The 20193-nt window shown below is 54.3% G+C and overlaps 8 protein-coding genes across 8 annotated transcripts; 3 read left to right on the top strand and 5 right to left on the bottom strand.

Annotated features, from left to right (window-relative positions):
* Nucleotides 1-981: 981 nt before the first annotated feature.
* J4E88_008091 (uncharacterized protein) lies at nt 982-4470 on the top strand (the record flags this gene model as incomplete). Its single annotated transcript, XM_049401704.1, has 1 exon — nt 982-4470. One exon carries the CDS (start codon nt 982-984, stop codon nt 4468-4470), a length of 3489 nt encoding a protein of 1162 aa, XP_049252777.1.
* Nucleotides 4471-4869: 399 nt separating this feature from the next.
* J4E88_008090 (uncharacterized protein) lies at nt 4870-6088 on the bottom strand (the record flags this gene model as incomplete). Its single annotated transcript, XM_049401703.1, has 3 exons — nt 4870-5476; nt 5542-5699; nt 5756-6088. 3 exons carry the CDS (start codon nt 6086-6088, stop codon nt 4870-4872), a joined length of 1098 nt encoding a protein of 365 aa, XP_049252776.1.
* Nucleotides 6089-6978: 890 nt separating this feature from the next.
* Nucleotides 6979-8316, bottom strand: J4E88_008089 (uncharacterized protein; the record flags this gene model as incomplete). Its single annotated transcript, XM_049401702.1, has 4 exons — nt 6979-7299; nt 7347-7758; nt 7807-8177; nt 8230-8316. 4 exons carry the CDS (start codon nt 8314-8316, stop codon nt 6979-6981), a joined length of 1191 nt encoding a protein of 396 aa, XP_049252775.1.
* Nucleotides 8317-8833: 517 nt separating this feature from the next.
* On the top strand, nt 8834-9679 carry J4E88_008088 (uncharacterized protein; the record flags this gene model as incomplete). The annotated part of the gene is made up of 2 exons (XM_049401701.1): nt 8834-8962; nt 9020-9679. The coding sequence occupies 2 exons, from the start codon at nt 8834-8836 to the stop codon at nt 9677-9679; spliced, it is 789 nt and encodes a 262-aa protein (XP_049252774.1).
* Nucleotides 9680-9958: 279 nt separating this feature from the next.
* J4E88_008087 (uncharacterized protein) lies at nt 9959-11079 on the bottom strand (the record flags this gene model as incomplete). The annotated part of the gene is made up of 3 exons (XM_049401700.1): nt 9959-10167; nt 10221-10607; nt 10659-11079. 3 exons carry the CDS (start codon nt 11077-11079, stop codon nt 9959-9961), a joined length of 1017 nt encoding a protein of 338 aa, XP_049252773.1.
* A 1016-nt stretch (nt 11080-12095) lies between these two features.
* J4E88_008086 (uncharacterized protein) lies at nt 12096-13076 on the top strand (the record flags this gene model as incomplete). Its single annotated transcript, XM_049401699.1, has 1 exon — nt 12096-13076. The coding sequence occupies one exon, from the start codon at nt 12096-12098 to the stop codon at nt 13074-13076; it is 981 nt and encodes a 326-aa protein (XP_049252772.1).
* Nucleotides 13077-15985: 2909 nt separating this feature from the next.
* J4E88_008085 (uncharacterized protein) lies at nt 15986-16752 on the bottom strand (the record flags this gene model as incomplete). The annotated part of the gene is made up of 2 exons (XM_049401698.1): nt 15986-16615; nt 16669-16752. The coding sequence occupies 2 exons, from the start codon at nt 16750-16752 to the stop codon at nt 15986-15988; spliced, it is 714 nt and encodes a 237-aa protein (XP_049252771.1).
* Nucleotides 16753-17640: 888 nt separating this feature from the next.
* Nucleotides 17641-19899, bottom strand: J4E88_008084 (uncharacterized protein; the record flags this gene model as incomplete). Its single annotated transcript, XM_049401697.1, has 9 exons — nt 17641-17750; nt 17846-17906; nt 17966-18025; nt 18075-18220; nt 18268-18346; nt 18634-19427; nt 19475-19554; nt 19683-19819; nt 19888-19899. 9 exons carry the CDS (start codon nt 19897-19899, stop codon nt 17641-17643), a joined length of 1479 nt encoding a protein of 492 aa, XP_049252770.1.
* Nucleotides 19900-20193: the final 294 nt, after the last annotated feature.

The raw sequence follows: 20193 nt of genomic DNA, 5'->3' as shown, positions 1-20193 counted from the left end.
TACTGAAGACCATTTAGCAAACTGACTAACTTTGGCAAGTCGCGCGGACCGAGACCGGCGGTCTTACCACGGCCACCGAGGGGGATGAGATATGCCCCCAAGTATCCACCCGTCTGGAGGTAGGTGATTTCATCTTGTTCCAAGAGATCCCAAGTCACTTGCTCCATCTCCCTTTCCACACTTCGCTTGATGGATCCTTCGCAGGTCAAGCCATTGTATCAATTCTTCTTCTTCATTTCCGCATGCTAATCATCTTCACTACAGCGCGGCGGCTAGTCGCGACTACCTTTCCGTTCTGGACTTTCTCCCACCGCTATGGGAGACCTAGCCTCCTCGCTCGTATGTGTGTAGAACCCCCCAAACATCCCCCACATCCTCTTCCTCAATCCCTCAAACGGCTGCTCGCCTGGCCTTGGGTTCATCGGGTCCTTGCGGAAGTCGTGGAACAAGACTCCGTAGACGACTATGAAACTGATCATGCTCCACTGCACCACCTTGGTCCACTTGTTCCATTCTGGCCGTATCGACTTCGCCTTGATGCGTCGCTTGAACTTGCGCTCGAACCGGAACTGCTGCTTCTCCGTCAAGGCGCGCAGGTTCGGCGGCCATTTCTTCTTGGCTGGGTACTTGTTGCGCGCGAAGTCGAACGGCGGGAGTGTGTTCTCGTGGCGGCCGAGGAGGCGGTTGATGAGGCGCAGCATGGTCGCTGGCTTTGTCGGTTCGACGACGGCGACAGGGGTGTTCGATTGACTTGTGGATTCGCGGTGCTGTTCCTGAGGATACTTGACTGACGTTCTGTACAGTTAAGGCACCGACTAGACCGCCCCACAATTCGCGCGAACCGAAAAAAAGTGTGACTAACCCCGTCCTCACGCACTGGCCACCATCCTCCCACCACCCCTCCACAACACCACACTTTTGTTCTCGCGCTCTTTACCACTTCTTTTTACGACCGTTCTTCACTTTTCTGGAATTGTCGTGATGGCGGAGGCCACAAAACTCAGCGACGCGCCAAAGAGCGCTGTCGCCGCAACATTAGAGCAGCTCAGGCCGCAAGAGGCTGAGTCAAAGACACTCAAGATTGAGAACACCGAAAAGCGCGACACATTGATCGCCGAGGAGAAAAAGTACCAGAAGTCATGGGAAGAGCAGGGAGTCTTCAACCCCGACGCCCCATCTCTCGAAGATGAACCCTTTGACACCACCACACCGGATGAACTTCACGAGAAGTACCCCAAATGGTTCGGTTGCTTTGCATACCCATACATGAACGGCACGCTTCACGCCGGTCATGGTTTCACCGCTAGTAAAGTCGAGTTCACCGCTGGTTTCAGAAGGATGACTGGCGCGCGTGCTCTCTTCCCATTAGGTTACCATGTGACTGGTATGCCCATCAAGGCATGTGCAGACAAGCTGGTCCGCGAGGTTGAGATGTTCGGACAGAACTTCGAACGCTGCCCCGTCGAAGATGTTGTCGAGACTTCAGTATCAGAGCCGCCAGCGCCAACACAGGCCGAGACTAAGACCGACATCACCAAGTTCAAGGCTACGAAAGGCAAGGCCAACGCCAAGACCGTCAAGACAAAGTACCAGTTCCAAATCATGCTCGCCCAAGGCATTCCCCTTGAGGAGATTCACAAGTTCTCTGATCCTTACCACTGGATCGAGTTCTTCCCTCCACTAGCCAAGAAGGACCTCACAGCATTCGGAGCCAGGATAGACTGGAGACGTCAGTTCGTCACCACCGATGCGAACCCGTACTACGACAACTTCGTTGCTTGGCAGATGCGCAAGCTGAAAGCCCTGGGAAAGATCATCTTCGCAAAGCGTTACACTGTCTACAGCCCGAAGGATGGCCAAGCATGCATGGACCACGACAGGCAGTCCGGAGAAGGTGTTACCGTCCAGGAATACACCGCGCTGAAGATGAAGGTTGTGAAGTGGGCAGATTCCGCAAAGGCTCATGCTGGTGCCGTCCCCGAAGGCGCTTCTTGCTACTTCGTGCCAGCCACGCTCCGCCCAGAAACCATGTACGGTCAGACCTCATGTTTCGTAGGACCTGCGATCAACTACTCCCTAGTCAAGATCACCGATACCGAATACTACATCCTCAGCGAGAGAGCCGCAAGGAACATGGCATACCAAGGCACCACTGCCAAGTGGGGCGAGTACTCCATCGTTGCTACCTTCCCCGGTAAGGATGTTGTCGGCACAGTCGTCAACGCTCCTCTCTCTGTTCACAAGGATGTCTACATCCTTCCTATGGAGACCGTCAAGGACACCAAGGGTACGGCTGTCGTCACATGTGTTCCATCAGACTCACCAGATGACTACATCACTTCATTTGATCTTGCCAAGAAGGCCGAGTACTACGGTATCCAGAAGGAATGGGTCAAGTTCGACGATCTCTTGCCTATCATTGAAACTCCCTCATACGGTAACCTCACAGCGAAACGCCTCGTAGAGGAGATGAAGATCCAGTCACCCAAGGACTCCGCAAAGCTTGCCGATGCTAAGGAGAAGGCTTACAAGGAGGGATTCTACAAGGGCAAGATGGTACACGGCGACTTTAGCGGAAAGACTGTCGAAGAAGCGAAGCCGCTCGTTCGCAAGCAGCTCATCGAGGCCGGTGACGCCTTCCCGTACGCTGAACCCGACGGCAAGGTCATGAGCCGAAGTGGTGACGACTGTGTTGCAGCTCTTCTCGACCAATGGTACATGAACTACGGTACTGCAGCGAATGGCGGAGACGGCGAATGGGCCGAGAAGGTCCGCTCACACATCGAGGGCGAACTGAACCTCTACTACCCTGAGGCGAAGAACCAATTCCTCCGAGTTGTCGACTGGCTCAGCATCTGGGCGTGTGCTCGCTCCTATGGTCTCGGCACCAAGGTACCCTGGGATCCAAGTGTGATGGTTGAGAGTTTGTCAGACAGCACAATCTACCAGGCCTACTACTCTTTCGCTCATCTTCTGCACAAGGACATGTTTGGAAAGGAGCCCGGTCCTCTCGGCGTCAAGCCCGATCAGCTCACTGACGAAGCTTGGGATTACGTTTTTGCTCTTCGCGACCGATCCGATGTTCCGCAATCCGACATCCCCACAAAGACCCTACAAACTATGCGACGACACTTCGACTACTGGTACCCGCTCGACATGCGCACCAGTGGTAAGGATCTAATTCAGAACCATCTGACCTTTAACCTCTACGTACATACCTCTATTTTCCCTAAGGAGAACTGGCCCCGCAGCTTCCGTGTGAACGGTCACTTGCTACTCAACGGCGACAAGATGAGCAAGTCTACCGGTAACTTCCTGACCATCGCTGGTGCTGTCGAGAAGTTTGGTGCCGACGCCACACGTATTGCCCTTGCCGACGCAGGAGACGAGATCACAGACGCCAACTTCGAAGAGACGGTCGCGAACGCCAACATCCTGAAGTTGTTCGAGCTCCGCAAATGGTGCGAGGACTTGATGAACGAGGCCATCTACGTTCCCGATGCGGCAGCATACATGGAGAAGAGGACGTCGGGATCGGTCAAGAACCCAGACGTCATCCAGCGACAGAGCGGCAGCGAACATCTCCTTTTCGACAAGATGTTCGATAACGAGATGAACGTTTTGATCCACGAGGCTTTCGGACACTACTCCAACACCTTCTACAAGCTCGCCCTCAAGTCGGGATTCTACGACTTCACCAGCGCGCGCGACTTCTACCGTGAGGCTACCAAGGCAGCAGGCATCGGCATGCACCAAGACCTCGTCAAGAAGTTCGTCGAGCTCCAAGCCCTCCTCCTCACCCCCATCGCACCTCACTGGTCAGAATACATCTGGCTCGAGGTACTTAAGAACAAGGAAACCGTCCAGAAAGCCCTGTGGCCCAAGGTTCCCGAGCCCAACGCTTCGCTCACAGCCGCCCGAGAGTTCGTCCGCCAAACACAGACGAACATCACATCAGCAGAGGGCAACGCCATCAAGAAGCTATCCAAGGGCAAAGCAGCCACGTTCGACCCCAAGAAAGAGAAGAAGATCATCATCTTCTCCGCGAAGGAATGGCCCGCTTGGCAGAAAAAGTACATCGACATGGTCCGCGACGCCGACACCCTCGACATCAAAGCCATCAGCAAATCCATCGACAAGTCCGAGTCCAAGAAAGCCATGCCCTTCATCAACGGTCTCAAGCGCCGTCTCGATAACGGCGAGCCCAAGGATGTCGTCCTTAACCGCGAACTCGCGTTCGATGAGCTGGACACGCTGCGCGCTATGGTGCCTGGATTGAAGCAGACTGTTCAGAAGTGTGTTGATGTGGAGATTGTCACCGTTGGTGAAGGTGGCAAGGATGGTACTGTGATCAAGGAAGATGGTAGCAAGGGCGAGACTCGGTCGGAGCTTCCACCGCAGGCTGCTACTGCTGAGCCGGGGTACCCGAGCTTTGCTTTTGAGAATGTCGAGAATATGCCTGTGCGGTAGGTGCTGGTGGTCTCAAGAGGTGGACTGGATTCTGGGTGTTGGGTTGGGTTGGGCGCACGCTTTCATGTAACGACACGGTATGATTGATGTGCATGGGTCAAAGGATGGATGGTATGATCTGGGATGGATGGATGGATGGATGGACTACTGGTAGATAGACGTCGTATGGTATGGTCCTTGAGACGGGCTCTGGATGGAGGATAGGCCACACCAATATCAGAAGACATTGTACCCACCTCACCACTGTCTTGCTCATTGCTCGTTTGCGTACGTCTTAGATATCGTAACATGGTGACTGACCATGGAACGGTACTTCATGGTATTATAGTTCCCATACTTCCAATACTTTTGATCCGAAATTATATCCACCTACATGCCCAAGGCTCCTGCCAACCCCACCTACAACTTCGCCCTCGCATCATCAACGCGATTACCCTGCTGATCAAAAAAGATCTTCCTTCCACTCCTCAAACTATCCTGCAACGCAACCCCAATCTTAACCGCCTCCATGCTACTCTGCAAATCCACCGGCACCTCACCCCCCTCAAGCACCGCATCCGTAAACTGCCTTGCCTCCTCCACAAACGCCTGTTCAAACCTCTCATAATAATTCTGCGGTATCTCCCTATTAATCCCATTGCTCATATGGCTCTCCAGCAAACCCGTCATGGGGTTTGAATTCACAGCCAACTTGCCCTTTGTGCCGATGATTTCAGTCATGTCGTGCTGGCCAGGGGCGTTCATGCGCGAGCTGTAGAAGTAGGCGATTTGCCCGGAGTGGAATTCTACGACGCCGACGCCGTTGTCGACGTCGCCGTGTTTGGCTAGGTCGGGTTCGAGGGCTGTGACGCCGACGGCCATGACGGATTTTACGAGGGGCAGGGTGCGGCCGCGTGTTTCGGCGGAGAAGTACCATAGCGCGAGGTCGATGTCGTGGATGTTGCAGTCGACGAATATGCCGCCCGAGAACTCGGCGTAGGCGACGAAGAAACCCGAGGGGTCGTATCTGTGGGGGTGGACGGGTTAGTGGGTGTTGTGTGTGTGTTTGTGGGAAATTGAGGCGTTGCTTACTTGTCGCAGGTTTGTGAGCGCAGGATCGTGGGACGGCCGATGTCGCCGTTGAGAGTCATGTTGTAGGCATTGAGGTAGGAGGAGTCGAAGCGGCGGGAGAAACCACACATGACTTTGACGTGCGGGTTGCGCTTTGCGGTGTCGAGGACTTGGTGGACCTAGATAGTACGATTAGTTATAGACCCTCAGGATGCGGGACGGACAAGATACATACCACGTCCAACTTGGTGCTGAGCGGCTTTTCACACAATACGTGCTTACCAGCTTCAATCGCCTTGATTGTCTGCTCGGCGTGGACTGTGGTAACGGTAGCTACACAGACAGCCTCGAGACCCTCGTGCTTCAACATCTCGTCGTAGTCGGTGTAGATCTTGACGCCCCATGGCTCGAGATTCTCCTTTGCCCATGCAATCTCGTTTTCAGCGGGTGTGAATGCGGCTACGAGTTCAGCCTTGGGTGTGCGGTGGAGGAAGTGGTTGGCATGGCGAGCGCCCATGCGGCCGAGGCCTGCGACGGCAATACGGAGTCTGCGGATCGCGGGTGCCATTGTGGTGGACGTGTGAGGGTGGAAGGGAGTTGCTTGAGAGGGATAAGATTCGGAGGAGCTAGACAGTAAGAGCGAGGAGATATATGCTCGACTGAGCACCTACGGGAATACACCGACTTTCAATCCCCCAGAATCCTACCTTGGTCAAAGCTCCTCTCAGGGTCCAAACTAGGCTCAAAGACGCAAAAGCAGCTGCTCCTCCATATCCAGTCGCCGAGTTTCGTCCTCCTTACCATCCGCGTAAACCAATATCCATCATGCATCTTGAAGCCACCCGTCATTCCTCCCCCCGGTACAAGGCCCAAGTTATGCGGCCAACTTCTCTACGCTGAGCCGCACATGCCACGTCTGGACCGGATCATCGGCACGGGCATTACGTCGATGGCAGATGCGGAACGCGAAAGCGCTGTGGAGAAATGCATCTTGAGTTGACGGAAAGTGGAAAGTGTGGGGAACGCGTGGAGTCGCGTCGACGAGCGCCCAGGCACAAAAGGCGGAGTTGAGCGAATGGGGAAAATCTCCTCTTTCGATCGGGTAGGGCGAAATTACTCCGCGCAAAAAGGCCGGTTTGCGATGGGAAGTCGTTCACTAATTCTGGGGTATGATGCGAAGATTTCGCGTTGTGGAGACGGATGGCGATGATGGGGAAGGCTGGGGCCGTGGTGCGTGGGTGAAAGAAGGAGAGGGTTAGCGACAGTTCACATGCTTGAGGCTGGAATACCGCCGTGCTTCCCCGCATACGTCACTTGTTTACCAACACCAGAACGAGTGCTGAGAGGGAAAGATGGTATCGGAATTCTATTGTCCGTCGAACTGGATCGAGATCGCAACTGCATCACTCTATTGCTACATCGTTCTACACCTATGAACACTAACTTTTACTGACTGCTTCAGAGATTCGACTTCTCTTCCTCACCAGTCTCAAGCACAACTTTGATGACCAGCTTGCCGCTATCGTCTTTGGTCTTTCCGGCCATCTCGAATGCCTCGACTGCCGACTCTAAGCCTTTGTAGGTATGTGTTACCAGCTTGGCAAAAGCAGGGTAGTCATCGCCTGTCTTTGACACTACTTCGATACCAGTGGGGTACGTGTTCGCATATCTGAATACACCAAGGATATCGACCTCGCGGAGTGCAGCTGCGGAGATTGGTAGTGTTTGAATGGGCGTGCCCATGCCGATGAGCAAAACCTTGCCACCTGGTCGTGTTGCCTGGAGCTGTTAGTGTTCACTCGACTCAACTAGGCGGGCGAACTTACATATATCGATGCTTGAACGCAGGATGGTACGCCGGTGCACTCGAATACGGCATCTACCTCACCAATCTCACCACCACTCTCCTTGGACAGCTTTCCGACCTCGGCAGCTACCTCCTTCGCGATATCCAGCTGCTCTTCTATTGTGCTTCCACGCTTCATAGGCACTGTGTAGCTGTGGTGCGCAAACTTATTGTCGACGGCGAATTGCACTCGCCCAGCGTCAATGTCTGCTATCACTACGGTGCCAGCACCTGATATCTTCGCCATGGCTGCTACAAGTAGGCCTACAGCCCCAGCTCCAAACACCAGCACGGTTGAGCCCGGTGCTAGTTGTGCGCGTTTCGATGCTTGGATGGCGACGCTGAGAGGCTCGAGGAGGGCTCCTAGATCCAGCGACATATCCTCTGGTAGCCTGTTCATCGTTAGCACTATTAACAACCACGTTGTAATCGAGACTCACTTGTGACACCAAGCAGCCGGGTGGTTGATCCGATCTTGTAGCGTACCCTGAGCATGCGGAAACGCCTTTGCACTACTCCGGAACTTCATGCCTTTGCAGATGTTATACCGCCCCTCTTTACACCTCTCACAGTTCTCGCACGGCTGTCCAACTTCCAGCGCGACCTTATCTCCAACCTTGAACCCCGACACCTCTGAACCTACGTCTACAACTACACCAGCCGACTCGTGGCCCAGCGACATGGGCTCTCGCACGATGATGTCGCCATTGCGGTAGTGGCGGTAGTAATGGAGATCTGAACCGCAGAGACCGGTGCTGCGGACGCTGATTTGGAGCTCTGTTGGGGAGGGTGGGAAGAGGGTGCGGTTTTCCTGGCTTCATGTTAGTGTCTGCAGGTCTGGGGGACTTCTATGTGTGGCATACGATTCTCAGATCTTTTGCTCCGTGAAGTACTGAGGCGCGGATGTTTCTCGCGCCCTGTGCAACGTCTGGTTTGCTCTCTGAGGACATGTTGTCGTGGTTCGTAGTGCACTCGGAAATATGAATGTACAAGTGAAGCTTAACACGCGTGGTAAAGTAGGTATAGTGACGTTCAGCTCAACGGCAATGCAAGGTTGAAGCCGTGAAGTGAGGGAGAAGGTTGCTGGAGCATCAGTTCATCTCGCAAAGCATCGGAAGCTATCACGCGCCAGACACTCGGCGCGCCTTGCCTCATAGTACAGCAACAGATGGAGACAAATTCCACCTTCGGCGTTTGAAATGGCGGGACATCAGATGCCGACGCCTCGTTTGGGGTGGTGGGGTTGGCTTTCCGAGGCAGTTCCGAGCTGCCCCAACATCGCGCTGCAGGAAAAGCCGTCGACTTCTGCCGCAGGCTTTCAAACTTCTTGGTTGCCTTTTACTAGATTCCTGAAGTTCTTTGCTCAAGTTGCTTGTCTTTTTAGACTACCAAGGAACCTTTTGCTCGTTATCTCAGCTCTAATTCCTCTCCAACAGCATTCCGAACCACACTTACCAAGTCCACAACATGGCATCCGTACAGCAGCTCTTCTCGCTCGAGGGCCAAACCGCCCTCGTAACAGGCGGAACACGAGGTATCGGTCAATCCATGGCTCTCGCGCTCGCAGAAGCAGGAGCAGACATCCTCCTCGTCCAAGTACGCCCTCTCCCCTCCCTCCTCATCCCCTCCACCCACTAACAACCATCCCCCCAGCGCGACACCAGCAACCAAACCACAAAACAAAAAATCGAATCCCTCGGCCGCAAAGCCACAATCTACACCGCGGACCTCTCCTCCAAGTCCTCCATCACCGCCCTCATCCCCACCATCCTAGCCGACGGCCACAGAATCCACATCCTGTTAAACTGCGGCGGCATCCAAAAGCGACACCCCGCGCACCAATTCCCCGACGAAGACTGGGACGCCGTGCTGCAAGTAAACCTGACCTCCGTCTTCCAACTCTGCCGCGACGTCGGCGCACACATGCTATCTCAGCCCGCAGACCTGCCCTTAGGCCGCCGCGGAAGCATCATAAACGTTGCTTCCCTCCTAACCTTCCAAGGCGGGATTACGGTGCCGGCGTATGCGGCGAGTAAAGGCGGGGTGGGACAGCTTACCAAGGCGCTGTCGAATGAGTGGGCGGGTAAAGGGGTTAGTGTTAATGCGATTGCGCCAGGGTATATTGCGACGGATATGAATGAGGCGTTGATTAAGGATGAGAAGAGGGCGGAGAGTATTTTGAGTCGCATTCCGGCGGGGAGGTGGGGGAGCCCTGAGGATTTCAAGGGCGCGGTGGTGTTTTTGGGGAGTGCGGCGAGTGCGTATGTTAGTGGGGAGGTGCTTACTGTTGACGGGGGGTGGATGGGTAGGTAGGTTGGTAGATAGGTTGGTGGGAGTGGATGGATGGACAGGTTTTAATGGCATGTTTTCTTGAGTAACTTGCATGGACAAAAAACTTAGTCTTGGATCAAGGAATTTGTTGACTTGACTTCTCATCTCATCACACGAACCGTCTCAAGGCATTGTGATTCCCTAGTTCTCTGAAGCACTGAGTTTGAGTGAGACATCTTCAGCGAATTCCAATGTCTTGTTGGGTATAGATTTTTGTCCCTATCCTACATCCACAACCTACAACTTGCTTGCCCCAAACAGTCAAGGTCCGCTGAGATCCATGCCCTCAGGCTTATCCGGGAACCCAGCGTTGACACCAAATGGCGGGTATACATAGCGGGTGATGCCCTTCTCCTTGTGAATCTTCTCCAGCTTCTGCATGTCCTCGTCATCAAGGGAGATGAGCTTCTTGTTCTCGTCGATGCGGGATGGGGTGACGGACTTTGCGAGGACGGAGGAGTTGCGGGCGACTTTGTGATGAGTTAGTAACGTGGGTCTGAGGAGTTGGGTGGGTGGAACTTACGGTGGTAGCTCAGTAGTACAACGGCAGGGCCGACGCTGTGCTTCTTTGCGACTTCATTGACGCCCTCGTCCTTGAAGAGCGGTGAACCTGTGCTTCCGAGCGGACTGTAGGCTGTGATGTGGATGCCCTTCTCCTTGCAGAAGTCGACGACTTCTTGTTGTGGGCATAGCGGGTGGTTCTCGATCTGGTTGACGGCGGGGACGATGGTAGCGATTTTCAGAAGCTTCTCCATGTACTTGACGGAGTAGTTGGCGACACCGATGGCCTTGACCTTGTCAGGGTGTGATTGGATCAACTTCTCGAGGTTCTTCCATGTGTCTTGGTGGGTGATGGAGGTGTCAATGTCTCGCGAGCCGTCCTCGTGCTTGGGGAAGAGGGGGTGGTTTCCTGCGCGTTTGTTAGTTGTGTTTTCGTCTTGTTTGGAGACATTAGATTTACCCTTGGGGTTCATGGGAACAGGCCAGTGCATGAGGTAGAGATCGACATAAGGTGTCTTGAGCATGTCCAAGCTCTTTTGCAGACCCTCCTCAGCGCGAGTGTGGAATGTGCACCAGAGCTTGCTAGTAATGAACAAGTCCTCTCTCTTCACGATGCCGCGCGAGATAACATCCTGCAGCGCCTCGCCGACTTCATCCTCGTTTTGGTAGCAGAAGGCGCAGTCAATGTGTCTGTAACCACTCTCAATGGCGTGGACAACAGCTTTCTTGACCTCGCCAGGCGCAGACTGCCACGTTCCCAAACCCAGGGCGGGGATGGTCGCGCCAGTGTTGAGAGGGATAGCGGTATTCATCTCGGGCTGTGGGTTGAGGATACTCTTGGGTGTACTCTTGAGCATGAACTTGGAGAGGGCGGGATTCATCGCGACTCCGGCTTTACTTAGGTATTAGTAGCAGTGGGGTGTTGCTGGCCAGGCCAGGGGCAGGCTTGCTCGCATTGCTTGGAAGCTTCCATATTGTGGCTGAATGTTACGCTTCCGGCATGGCTCAGGACATGCGTCAACCGTGATTGACTCTATAATTCATTCCGAGGACCGATGCTGCCCCGCCATGCGTCCCCCGCCGGCGTAGCTTCGGTCCGGGGAGGCTTCTGATACGCGCTCGACGCGCTTCAGCCTCACGCGAAATTTTCGCAGGAGACGACGCCCAGGAAAGCCAACGTGTTCGTGGGGTTGGTCGGGGAAGGTGGCACCGAGCGTCACGTGCTTGGAGGGGCTGGAGTTGGAGCCAGCTGGGGCGTCATAGTGCAGCACGTTTTCCGGGCTACTGCAGCGTTCCGAGTGTTCACGACGAGGTGAAAAATCCATCGGCTGTTGGGGCGGCGAGAATTGCCGTTCCGAGACACGAGCGGCGAAAGTTGCACCCTTCAACCCCATAGAGACGCGTGCGATGCATGCCCACCGAACCACGGCAGATCTAACGCAACTAACCAACCACTACGGGCGGAATGCCAAACTGGACCCTTAGCCGCCTTTCCAGAACCCCAGATCTCGCTCCGATTGCTCAACGGCAGATTCCCAAAACGGGGAGAATTGCCCCATGGTGCAGACTTATCTTTGTTCGAGCCTACGACGGCCCTACGTAGTGCGGAGTGACCTCCACGAGTGGATCTCAAAGATGGAGACGATGAGAAATCTGACTCCAGGAATTCAGGCTGGGCTTACTTCGGAAGTGATGATGTTTGCTAGTTCTGGCAATACCATGCTGCGTCGTATCGAGGTACGGAAAGGATAAGTACTCCTCTCATCTTGTCTCGAATACACATCAATCATACCAAATCCTCATCTCCATCTTCAAACATCATTCTATAGCCTAGAGCTTTGTCGCACTTTGTATACTTCTAAGATACCCCTCATCTTCACCAACCACCCTTTCCACAATGGCACCCGGCGCCATCTTCGAGACGCCCAACGTGGCCGAGAACTTCAACGACCACCGCGATGGTCTTGCCCTCGAGGCGACTTCCGACGCCATCGACGACGTCAACGTGCTCAAGGCCGCCATGAAGGTCAAGAACGGCACCGCAACCCAAAAGGAAAAGGACATCTACGAGCAATCCGAGTTCGATGCCGAGAAGGACAAGACCCAATTTCGCCAATACGAAGAAGCATGCGACCGCGTCAAGAACTTCTACCGCGAGCAACACGAGAAGCAAACCGTCGCCTACAACCTCAAAGCGCGCAACGCCTTCCACAGCAAGACACGCGCCGAGATGACCATCTGGGAAGCCATGGAGAAGCTCAACACGCTCATCGACGAATCCGACCCAGACACCTCGCTCTCGCAAATCGAGCACCTCCTCCAATCCGCCGAAGCAATCCGCCGCGACGGCAAGCCACGCTGGTTCCAACTTGTCGGCCTGATCCACGACCTAGGCAAGCTCCTCTTCTTCTTCGACGCGCAGGGCCAATGGGACGTAGTCGGCGACACATTCCCCGTCGGCTGTGCCTACTCCCCCAAGATCATCTACCCGGACACCTTCAAGAACAATCCAGACTACAAGGACGACATCTACAGCACCGAGCACGGCATCTACACGCCGGGCTGCGGTATGGATAATGTCATGTTGAGCTGGGGCCACGACGAGTACCTCTACCATATCATGAAGGAGCAGAGCAGTATCCCTGATGAGGGTCTTGCGATGATCAGGTACCACTCTTTCTACCCGTGGCACACGGGTGGTGCGTACAAGTGGATGATGAACGGCAAGGATGAGCGCATGCTGGATGCCGTTAAGGCGTTCAACCCGTATGATCTCTACAGCAAGAGCGATGAGGTGCCTAAGGTCGAGGACCTCAAGGAGTACTACTTGGATATCATTGATGAGTTCATCGGCAAGGACAAGAAGTTGAAGTGGTAGACTGGCGCTTGGTCTGCTGTGTTAACGAGTTTCCTTTGTTCTACGGCGTTTGGATATGTAGATGACGCGGAGTGCCGAACAGGCCCGCGATGCAATTCACTTTTCTTGATCTCATCGACTCACCTTCCTCATTTGTGATGTTGGAATGCTATGTCACTATTGATGTTAACTGATGCACTACTAAAGGAACTACATTTCTTGCATGATCGTCATGAAGATCCATGGCATTCCCATGACCGCTGATGCCACTCAACACTTTCTAACCGATAGAAACCTCGCACATACTCGGGCCTCAACGAAGCCAATCCACAAAACGGGCTCTCACACTCCTACCCACAAGTCCGACAGAAACCGCCATGTATACGCATTTCCATGATCGCGTGCTTATACGGCTCGTACTACTTCCCATTATCTCTTGCAATATCTCCCCACATACCTTGTTCCAAACGTCCCTTGTCTGCCTAACGGCGCACTCATCCGGATTTCCCAGTCGAAGAAGCATCCAAGGCTTAGGCGGTTTATAAATGATGGGGCCCAATGAAGAACAACATCCCCATACCACCGGGCCTTTGGAAGCACAGAACCGAGCGGTCGTCGCGTCGCATTGTAGTTGTCTAACAAGATCGGGCGAATGATTGGTGGACGAACTGGAAGAGGTACATTTTCGGCGGTTTGTAGACCAAGTTGCTGATTACTCGTAGAAGGCGCTTCCAGCTCCTCTATCGTGGTGGGAGTGCTTTGAACCATAGTCTGTGAATTATACGTAGAACAGGGTCTGGAACTGTCGCTACTAGCCGCTGGTTCGAATGTGAGCTTTTCGGGCTTCTTCTCGATATGGTTTATATCGCCAGTTGCATCATTGTTGGGCTCTGTAACGATGATGCTCTTGGATATGGCTACGTGTATATCTTGTGGCGTCTCTGTCTTCGTAAATTTCTTCTCGATTTCGGCAGTCATGATTGTGTGTCTCTGCCCAGGTGATAGTGAAACTCCGTGCGGTTCGCGCAATATCAGCCCTGGGATGATAGCAGAAGGAGTAGAGCTTTTCTTAATGAGATAATACTTGTTGGCACCGTAGATAAAGTAGTGGAGTGCTTGCTTCGATGAGCAATCCCCTTCTTTCATGCTTTGATCTAGGTAAACAGATGTATCCAGAACGTCCGCGCTGTCAACTGCAGCTTGACATAACCTTGTGATTTTTTGCTCAAGCCTGCCTTCGTGAGCAAGGTAAGTATATTAAACGACGATCTGCTCAAAGCCACTGCTAAAATAAGGTATGTTAGCACGCGCGAGATACTTCGCCGTCTACACGTTTGTCATGACAAAATAATGCTGCGCAGTACGACAACGCACGCGTTCTTCATTAAAGCCGATAGAACCCTTGAATCTCTATGCATAATAGTCGGTATTTGGACGGATTTGCGGAACGTCGCTAAGGAGGAGAACAGCTATCCATGGATTGGACGCAGATGGTGTATTCAACGTCCAGCAGTACCGCCAGCGCCTGTAAGACCATGAATTTCGTGGAACGGCATGCGAATCCTCAGCACTTGAAACACGACAGAAGACAAGGTGCATACTGTACACGTCTGATCAGAGTTTGTTGAGCGCACTGCTTACAAGGCAGGAACAAGGCATCCCCGCAACAACGAGGCTGAGACGACCTTAGCTGATCATCACATCAACCGGAGAACACCATACATAGAGACTAGCAATAGCAAAACTACTTACTTGCTAAAAGATACAGCAACCCCTACCACATGTTCACGCGAAATAACGCGTGACATCGCGCCCATGCCCACCGGAAGCCCGCGGCTCCTCCCACCGCCCATGCCCAGCCAGCCAGCCACCCACGCCCCATCCCTCGGTCATCCCAACCACCATCCCTCCCACCAGCCTAACCATCCCACCACCACCATCATCACCATCTTCCGCGGACCTCAACCCAGTCCCCGCATCCACACCTACCCGCCCACGCAGTGGCATGCACTGACACCGTTCCGCACCGTTCTGCAGCCGTTATTGTAGTAAACACATGGTCCCTGCTCTACCTGCCTTACCCGTTAGTCCCCACAACACCCTCCTGATCACCCGCAATCTGATACACACGATCTGCACCCGGCCGGTACATACGCGTCAGCACTTCCCTGAAAAGAAAGGTAGTTGCTGGTATGGTAAGCACGACAGACGCACACACCCTCATATATGGGGCCGCGGAGCATCGCGGAGCGTGGGAGAAGAAACGCGCCCCCGCAGGGCTGAGGCTGATGCTGATGATCTGCTGGGGCGGAAAAGGATAAAAGTGGAGGTTGAGGCTGGAGGTTAAGTTGACTTCATGTCTTTGACTTCATGTCTTGAGTTGCGCGACTTACCTACTTGTCGATTTGTTTACTTGCCATTGTGGTCATTGCGTGACTTGCGCCAATTGCTGCTGTGACAGTGTGCCACGTATGCTTGGCGTGAGCTGTGTAGCTCAACGCGATGTGGGTTTGGGCAACGTGTTCATGGCGAATGCTTCACGGCAGGACACAGTTGGCTACACAGTTGTCCCGAGGGCGGTGACACTAGGGCAAAGAGGACAAAGATCAGTAAGTGTCAACACAGTAAAGGTGGAAAGAGTAATGTCGTGAGAGATTATCATTGAGTTACTATCTACAGGAGCCAATGCTAATGGCCCATCCATTTCCCATGTCGGGGTATCAATCACAGTCATAAAAGACTGCCCAGGCACAATGAATCCGTCATTATCATTATGCCTTCGCGTGAGTGTTCGTTAGGAAAGAAGAGAAAGCTGCGCCATGCATCCACGTATCCAAAGCCCGCCTCGCATTACCGACCCGATGCTACCAGTCATTATACACATTACTCCATCGAGCGAGGACCTTGGTTGTGACGTGAAGGTGAGACGCTTAGAGGAGGAGCCATGCGGCGATACCGGCGCCAGCGAGGATGGGCATGCCAGTGGCCTTGGCAGCGGCGCCATCAACGACGGAGGAGGCAGCGGAGCCAGCAGCGTCGGTGGCAGAGGCAAGGGCAGAGCCAGCGGAGTCGGTAGCGGACGAAGCAGCGCTGCCGGCGGACTCGGTGATGGAAGCAAGCTCGGAGGCAATGCTTGAGCTGGCGGAAGCGAGAGCACCGCTAGCAGAGCTGATAGCAGAGCTAACCTCAGAGGCGATGGAAGAGGTGACGCTCTCGAGGCCAGAGGCGGCGCTGGAGGCAGCGCTGGAAGCCTCGCTGACGACAGAGGTGATGACGGAGGTGACAGCTGAGCCATCAGACTGGACAGCGGTGGCACTAGCGACGGCTGAGGTCAAGATGGGAAGAGCAGCGGGAGTGCCAGAGCCAGTGGCAGCGACACCAGCGCAGCGAGCGTAGGCCCACTGAACGGCGGAAGCAGACTGGTCGGCGTCGCAGGCCTGGCGGGTGCAGTCGCGGATACCGTAAGCCCAGTTGGACTGGGTGCAGAAGCAGCTGATGTCGGAGCTCTCGCACTGGAACTCAGTCTGGGCAATGGTGGCCATGTTGTTGATGCACAGGTTCTAAGCGACTGTTAGAATTGGTTGAGATAGTCAATGGCAGTGGGGACACTTACGGCGCAGTCACCGCTGGGCATGGGCATGTCCTGGGCAAGAGCAGCACCGGCGAAGGTGGCAGCGAGAACGGCGTAAGACCTCATCTTGACTGTGGGTGGTGGAGAGAGTTTTTGGTGGAGAGGATATTGAAGTAGGATACTAGGTATCGAAGTGAGGGTGAGTCAAGGTGAGTTGAGAGGTGCTGAGGTTGAGGATGCTGGATGAGGAATTGGAAGAGAGGGCAGCTCGAGCGGGTTTATATCGTAAGAACACAAACAGTCGGGGCTGGGCCGTGGCTGGTTAGTGAAGTTGCGCGCAAACAGGAGGCTGCAACGGGCTGGGTGACGGGTTGGCGCGTCAGTAGCGGAACTAGCGCGAGCAGGGAGCAGCAGCCAAGCCCAGGCACAGAGACTCCACGATCGCCGCCAGAGCAGGGAAACTCGGAATGCACGACCGGTCCCCTGCGCGCCCATTGGCCAATGCGTCCAGCGCTCCTACCTTATGATGTAGCCACGCCAACCACACCCCAGGGCCGATATCCGAACCTGCATGTACAACTCACATGTCGAACCAGCTTTCTCGTCGCGACTCGCTCGACTGTGGTATCCGCTCCGTCACCTTCGTCATGCCTTCCAGCTCCACAGTCACGCTTTCACACAGCATCCTGCCCGAACTCGACCGCCGCTGCGCACAATCGGCCTTCGCGCTGGTGTGACGGGCTACCAAATTAATCAAATCTTGTGTGCATTCAAGCACTACCAGTCGTCGTGACGTCGAGATAGCGGCTGCCGCTTGGTGCTTACCCGCCCTTTCATTTCCGTTTCACAAAGCTACCAAGAACCCACGAATCTCGCTTCCCCACGAGTGCAGGGGGGCTGGATGAGATCCAGGCCCATAGATCGCTCTTCACCGGGCCAACAGCTGCCAATCACCCACCCACCCTACGGCAAATACCACCTGTGGCGCATGTCGCAGTCTATCAAGCCGCAGCATCAAGCCGCAAGAGTAATCCGCGCCTCTGCATCGCCCTCCAGCTTCGGCGCCGACCCGTCTCTGTCCCCTTCGCCCGCCTCCTGCTGCTCGGCCAGATGCTTCTCTTCAGCTGAGGTGATGCAGTGCGTGTTCGCGCCTACCAAACAGCGGTCAGCTCTGTGCGTTTGACTCGGGGAAGACGACAAAAGGAATAATTAAGCTCACCCAACTTATTGATCGTCTCCATCCACTCATCGTAGGGGTCCGAGTCGAAAACTATGCCGCCCTGCAGCCAATCATTAGCCTCGTGTCTTGCAGCTAAAGCAGGGAATTCGTTAAACTTACCCCTGCTTGGAGATACGCGATGCCATCTTTGACAAGCATGGTCCTTAGCGCAATGCATGTCTGCAAAAATCAGCCTCCTGTCAACCTGGAACAAGGCAAGACTACTCACGTCCATGGCACCTTCAATCTCCTTGTCGCCATCAATACTGCCGTAGCCAAAGTATCCCACCGCGCCAGCATATACACCGCGTTTTTCCCGCTCCAGCTCAGCAATGAGCTCCATAGCACGGACCTTGGGCGCACCGCTCACCGTGCCTGTTGCCGGTTAGCGACATTTCCAACTTTTTCAACGCGCTACCTACCAGCTGGGAAGATAGAGCGGAACGCGTCGAATCGTGTCTTGCCAGGTCGCAGCACCCCGGACACCTCCGAGACCAGGTGCTGCACGTGGGAAAACTGGTTTTGATTGCAGTTAGCATAGCCCTCAGTTTGATATCATAGCGCTCGCTTGATATCATCGCACGGTAGCTCATCGCATGATCCACGGTAATCACGGTTCGGACGGAACGCTGCTCACCTTTTGGACAACCATTAGCTTGTCAACTCGTGTCGAAAGTGGGTCGCACACGCGATTGACGTCATTGCGAGCCAAGTCGACCAACATAACCTGTACAGCACAATGTAAGCTTCCAACGTCGCTGCATGCACTTTGATGTCAGGCAACCCACATGTTCGGCCCGGTCCTTGAGCGAGTTGGACAATTCGTCTGCGAGTGCTGCGTCTTCTTGCAGTGTCTTGCCCCGCTTCACTGTGCCGGCAATGGGGTGCGTGATGATGCGACCCTGCTCCTCTTTTACCAGCAGCTCGGGACTTGCCCCCACTATCTGAAAATCGTCACAGTCGACGAAGAAGAGGTACGGTGAGGGGTTGACGTTGCGGAGGTTCCGGTACACGTTGAAGGGGTGCAATGAGGTCGGTCTTGCAAACCGTTGCGAAGGTACTGCCTGGATGATGTCGCCAACACCAATGTGCTTCTTCAGTGTCTTGACGTGGTTCTCGTACCCCTCCTGGCCAATGTTCGATGTGTACTGATGGCCTAGCTGTATAGGCCCTTGTTCCGGTAGCGGGATGTCCTTGTCCTTGAGTATCGTCATATACCTCTTTAGTGTACTCTTCGCTTCCTCGTACGCTTGTTCTAGGTCGTCCATGCTGTCTGGGACCTTGACGTACGTTATGACCTTTACGACCTGCGCGAAATGGTCCAGAGCCACCAGGGTATCGAAGAGCATGAAGAAGCTCTCTGGTACACCCAGCACATCCTTCATGTCATCTCGCCGTGTCTTGGGCTCGAAGTATTTGACGCAATCATAGCCAACGTATCCCACCGCGCCGCCGGTCATAGGAGGTAGTTGTATCGAGGGTACGGTCGCGACGCGGCTCTTTGCGAGTTCCTTTTCGAGGAGGGGTAGTGGATCGGTTTCTTCGCCATGGCCCGGGCCGGTCTTGATGACTTTGCGAGGGTCTGAAGCTTGTCAGCTGTGTATGCCGGAAGTTTGTTCAAGTACCGACCTGCGCCAATGAAGCTATACCGTCCTATGGTCTCGGTTGTCGCAGCACTCTCGAATAGGAAGGATAGTCTTGACTTGGATCTGACCCCACGATTAGCATGTGCGCAATCGATCCAACCCCTCCCGCTTCTGACAGTCGATTCTCACAGCGTTTCTCCGACGTGACCCAACCCCTCCAGTCCACATCGCATGAAATGAGTCACACTCACTTTGCGGATATCTTCAGGTATATGCTTGACGGGGTCAAGAACTCGGCGGGTATCGAGGAGAAGACGGGCACGAGGTTTGGTGGGTTGGGCGACTTGACTGCTGCAGCCAATACCTCTCGAATGGTGTCAAGCGATGGCTGAACGCCTAGCTAAGTGGTCATGCGCTCAGTTCTGTAGCCAGCCGTGTGTGGGGTCATGGACATACCTGTGACGCCATCTTTGTATAGAGTGAGATATTTTTCTATAAAACGTCTGATAAGCGGTGAAAACAGAAGAACCTGTGAAATACAGTCCTCGAAATGTGTATTGAAGCCAGAATTGATGATTCTCGGGCCAATCGGAGGGGCCACAAAATGTTATCGATAGCAAATTCCTTGGCGCACTAGATCTCCGCAAGCCTCGGCGATGCACGCACGTCACAAGCGGTGACCAGCCTTCTCCCGTCTCCCGCGCTTACGCAGGTGTCCGCTCTCTTCAACACCAGAGCGCATCGCTGTTGGAGCTGTATTCC

This window comes from Alternaria novae-zelandiae (genome assembly GCF_023758075.1).
Source record: "Alternaria novae-zelandiae strain BMP 2774 chromosome Unknown scaffold_17, whole genome shotgun sequence".
NCBI lineage: Eukaryota > Fungi > Ascomycota > Dothideomycetes > Pleosporales > Pleosporaceae > Alternaria > Alternaria novae-zelandiae.
This window is presented reverse-complemented; position numbering and strand designations above follow the sequence as displayed.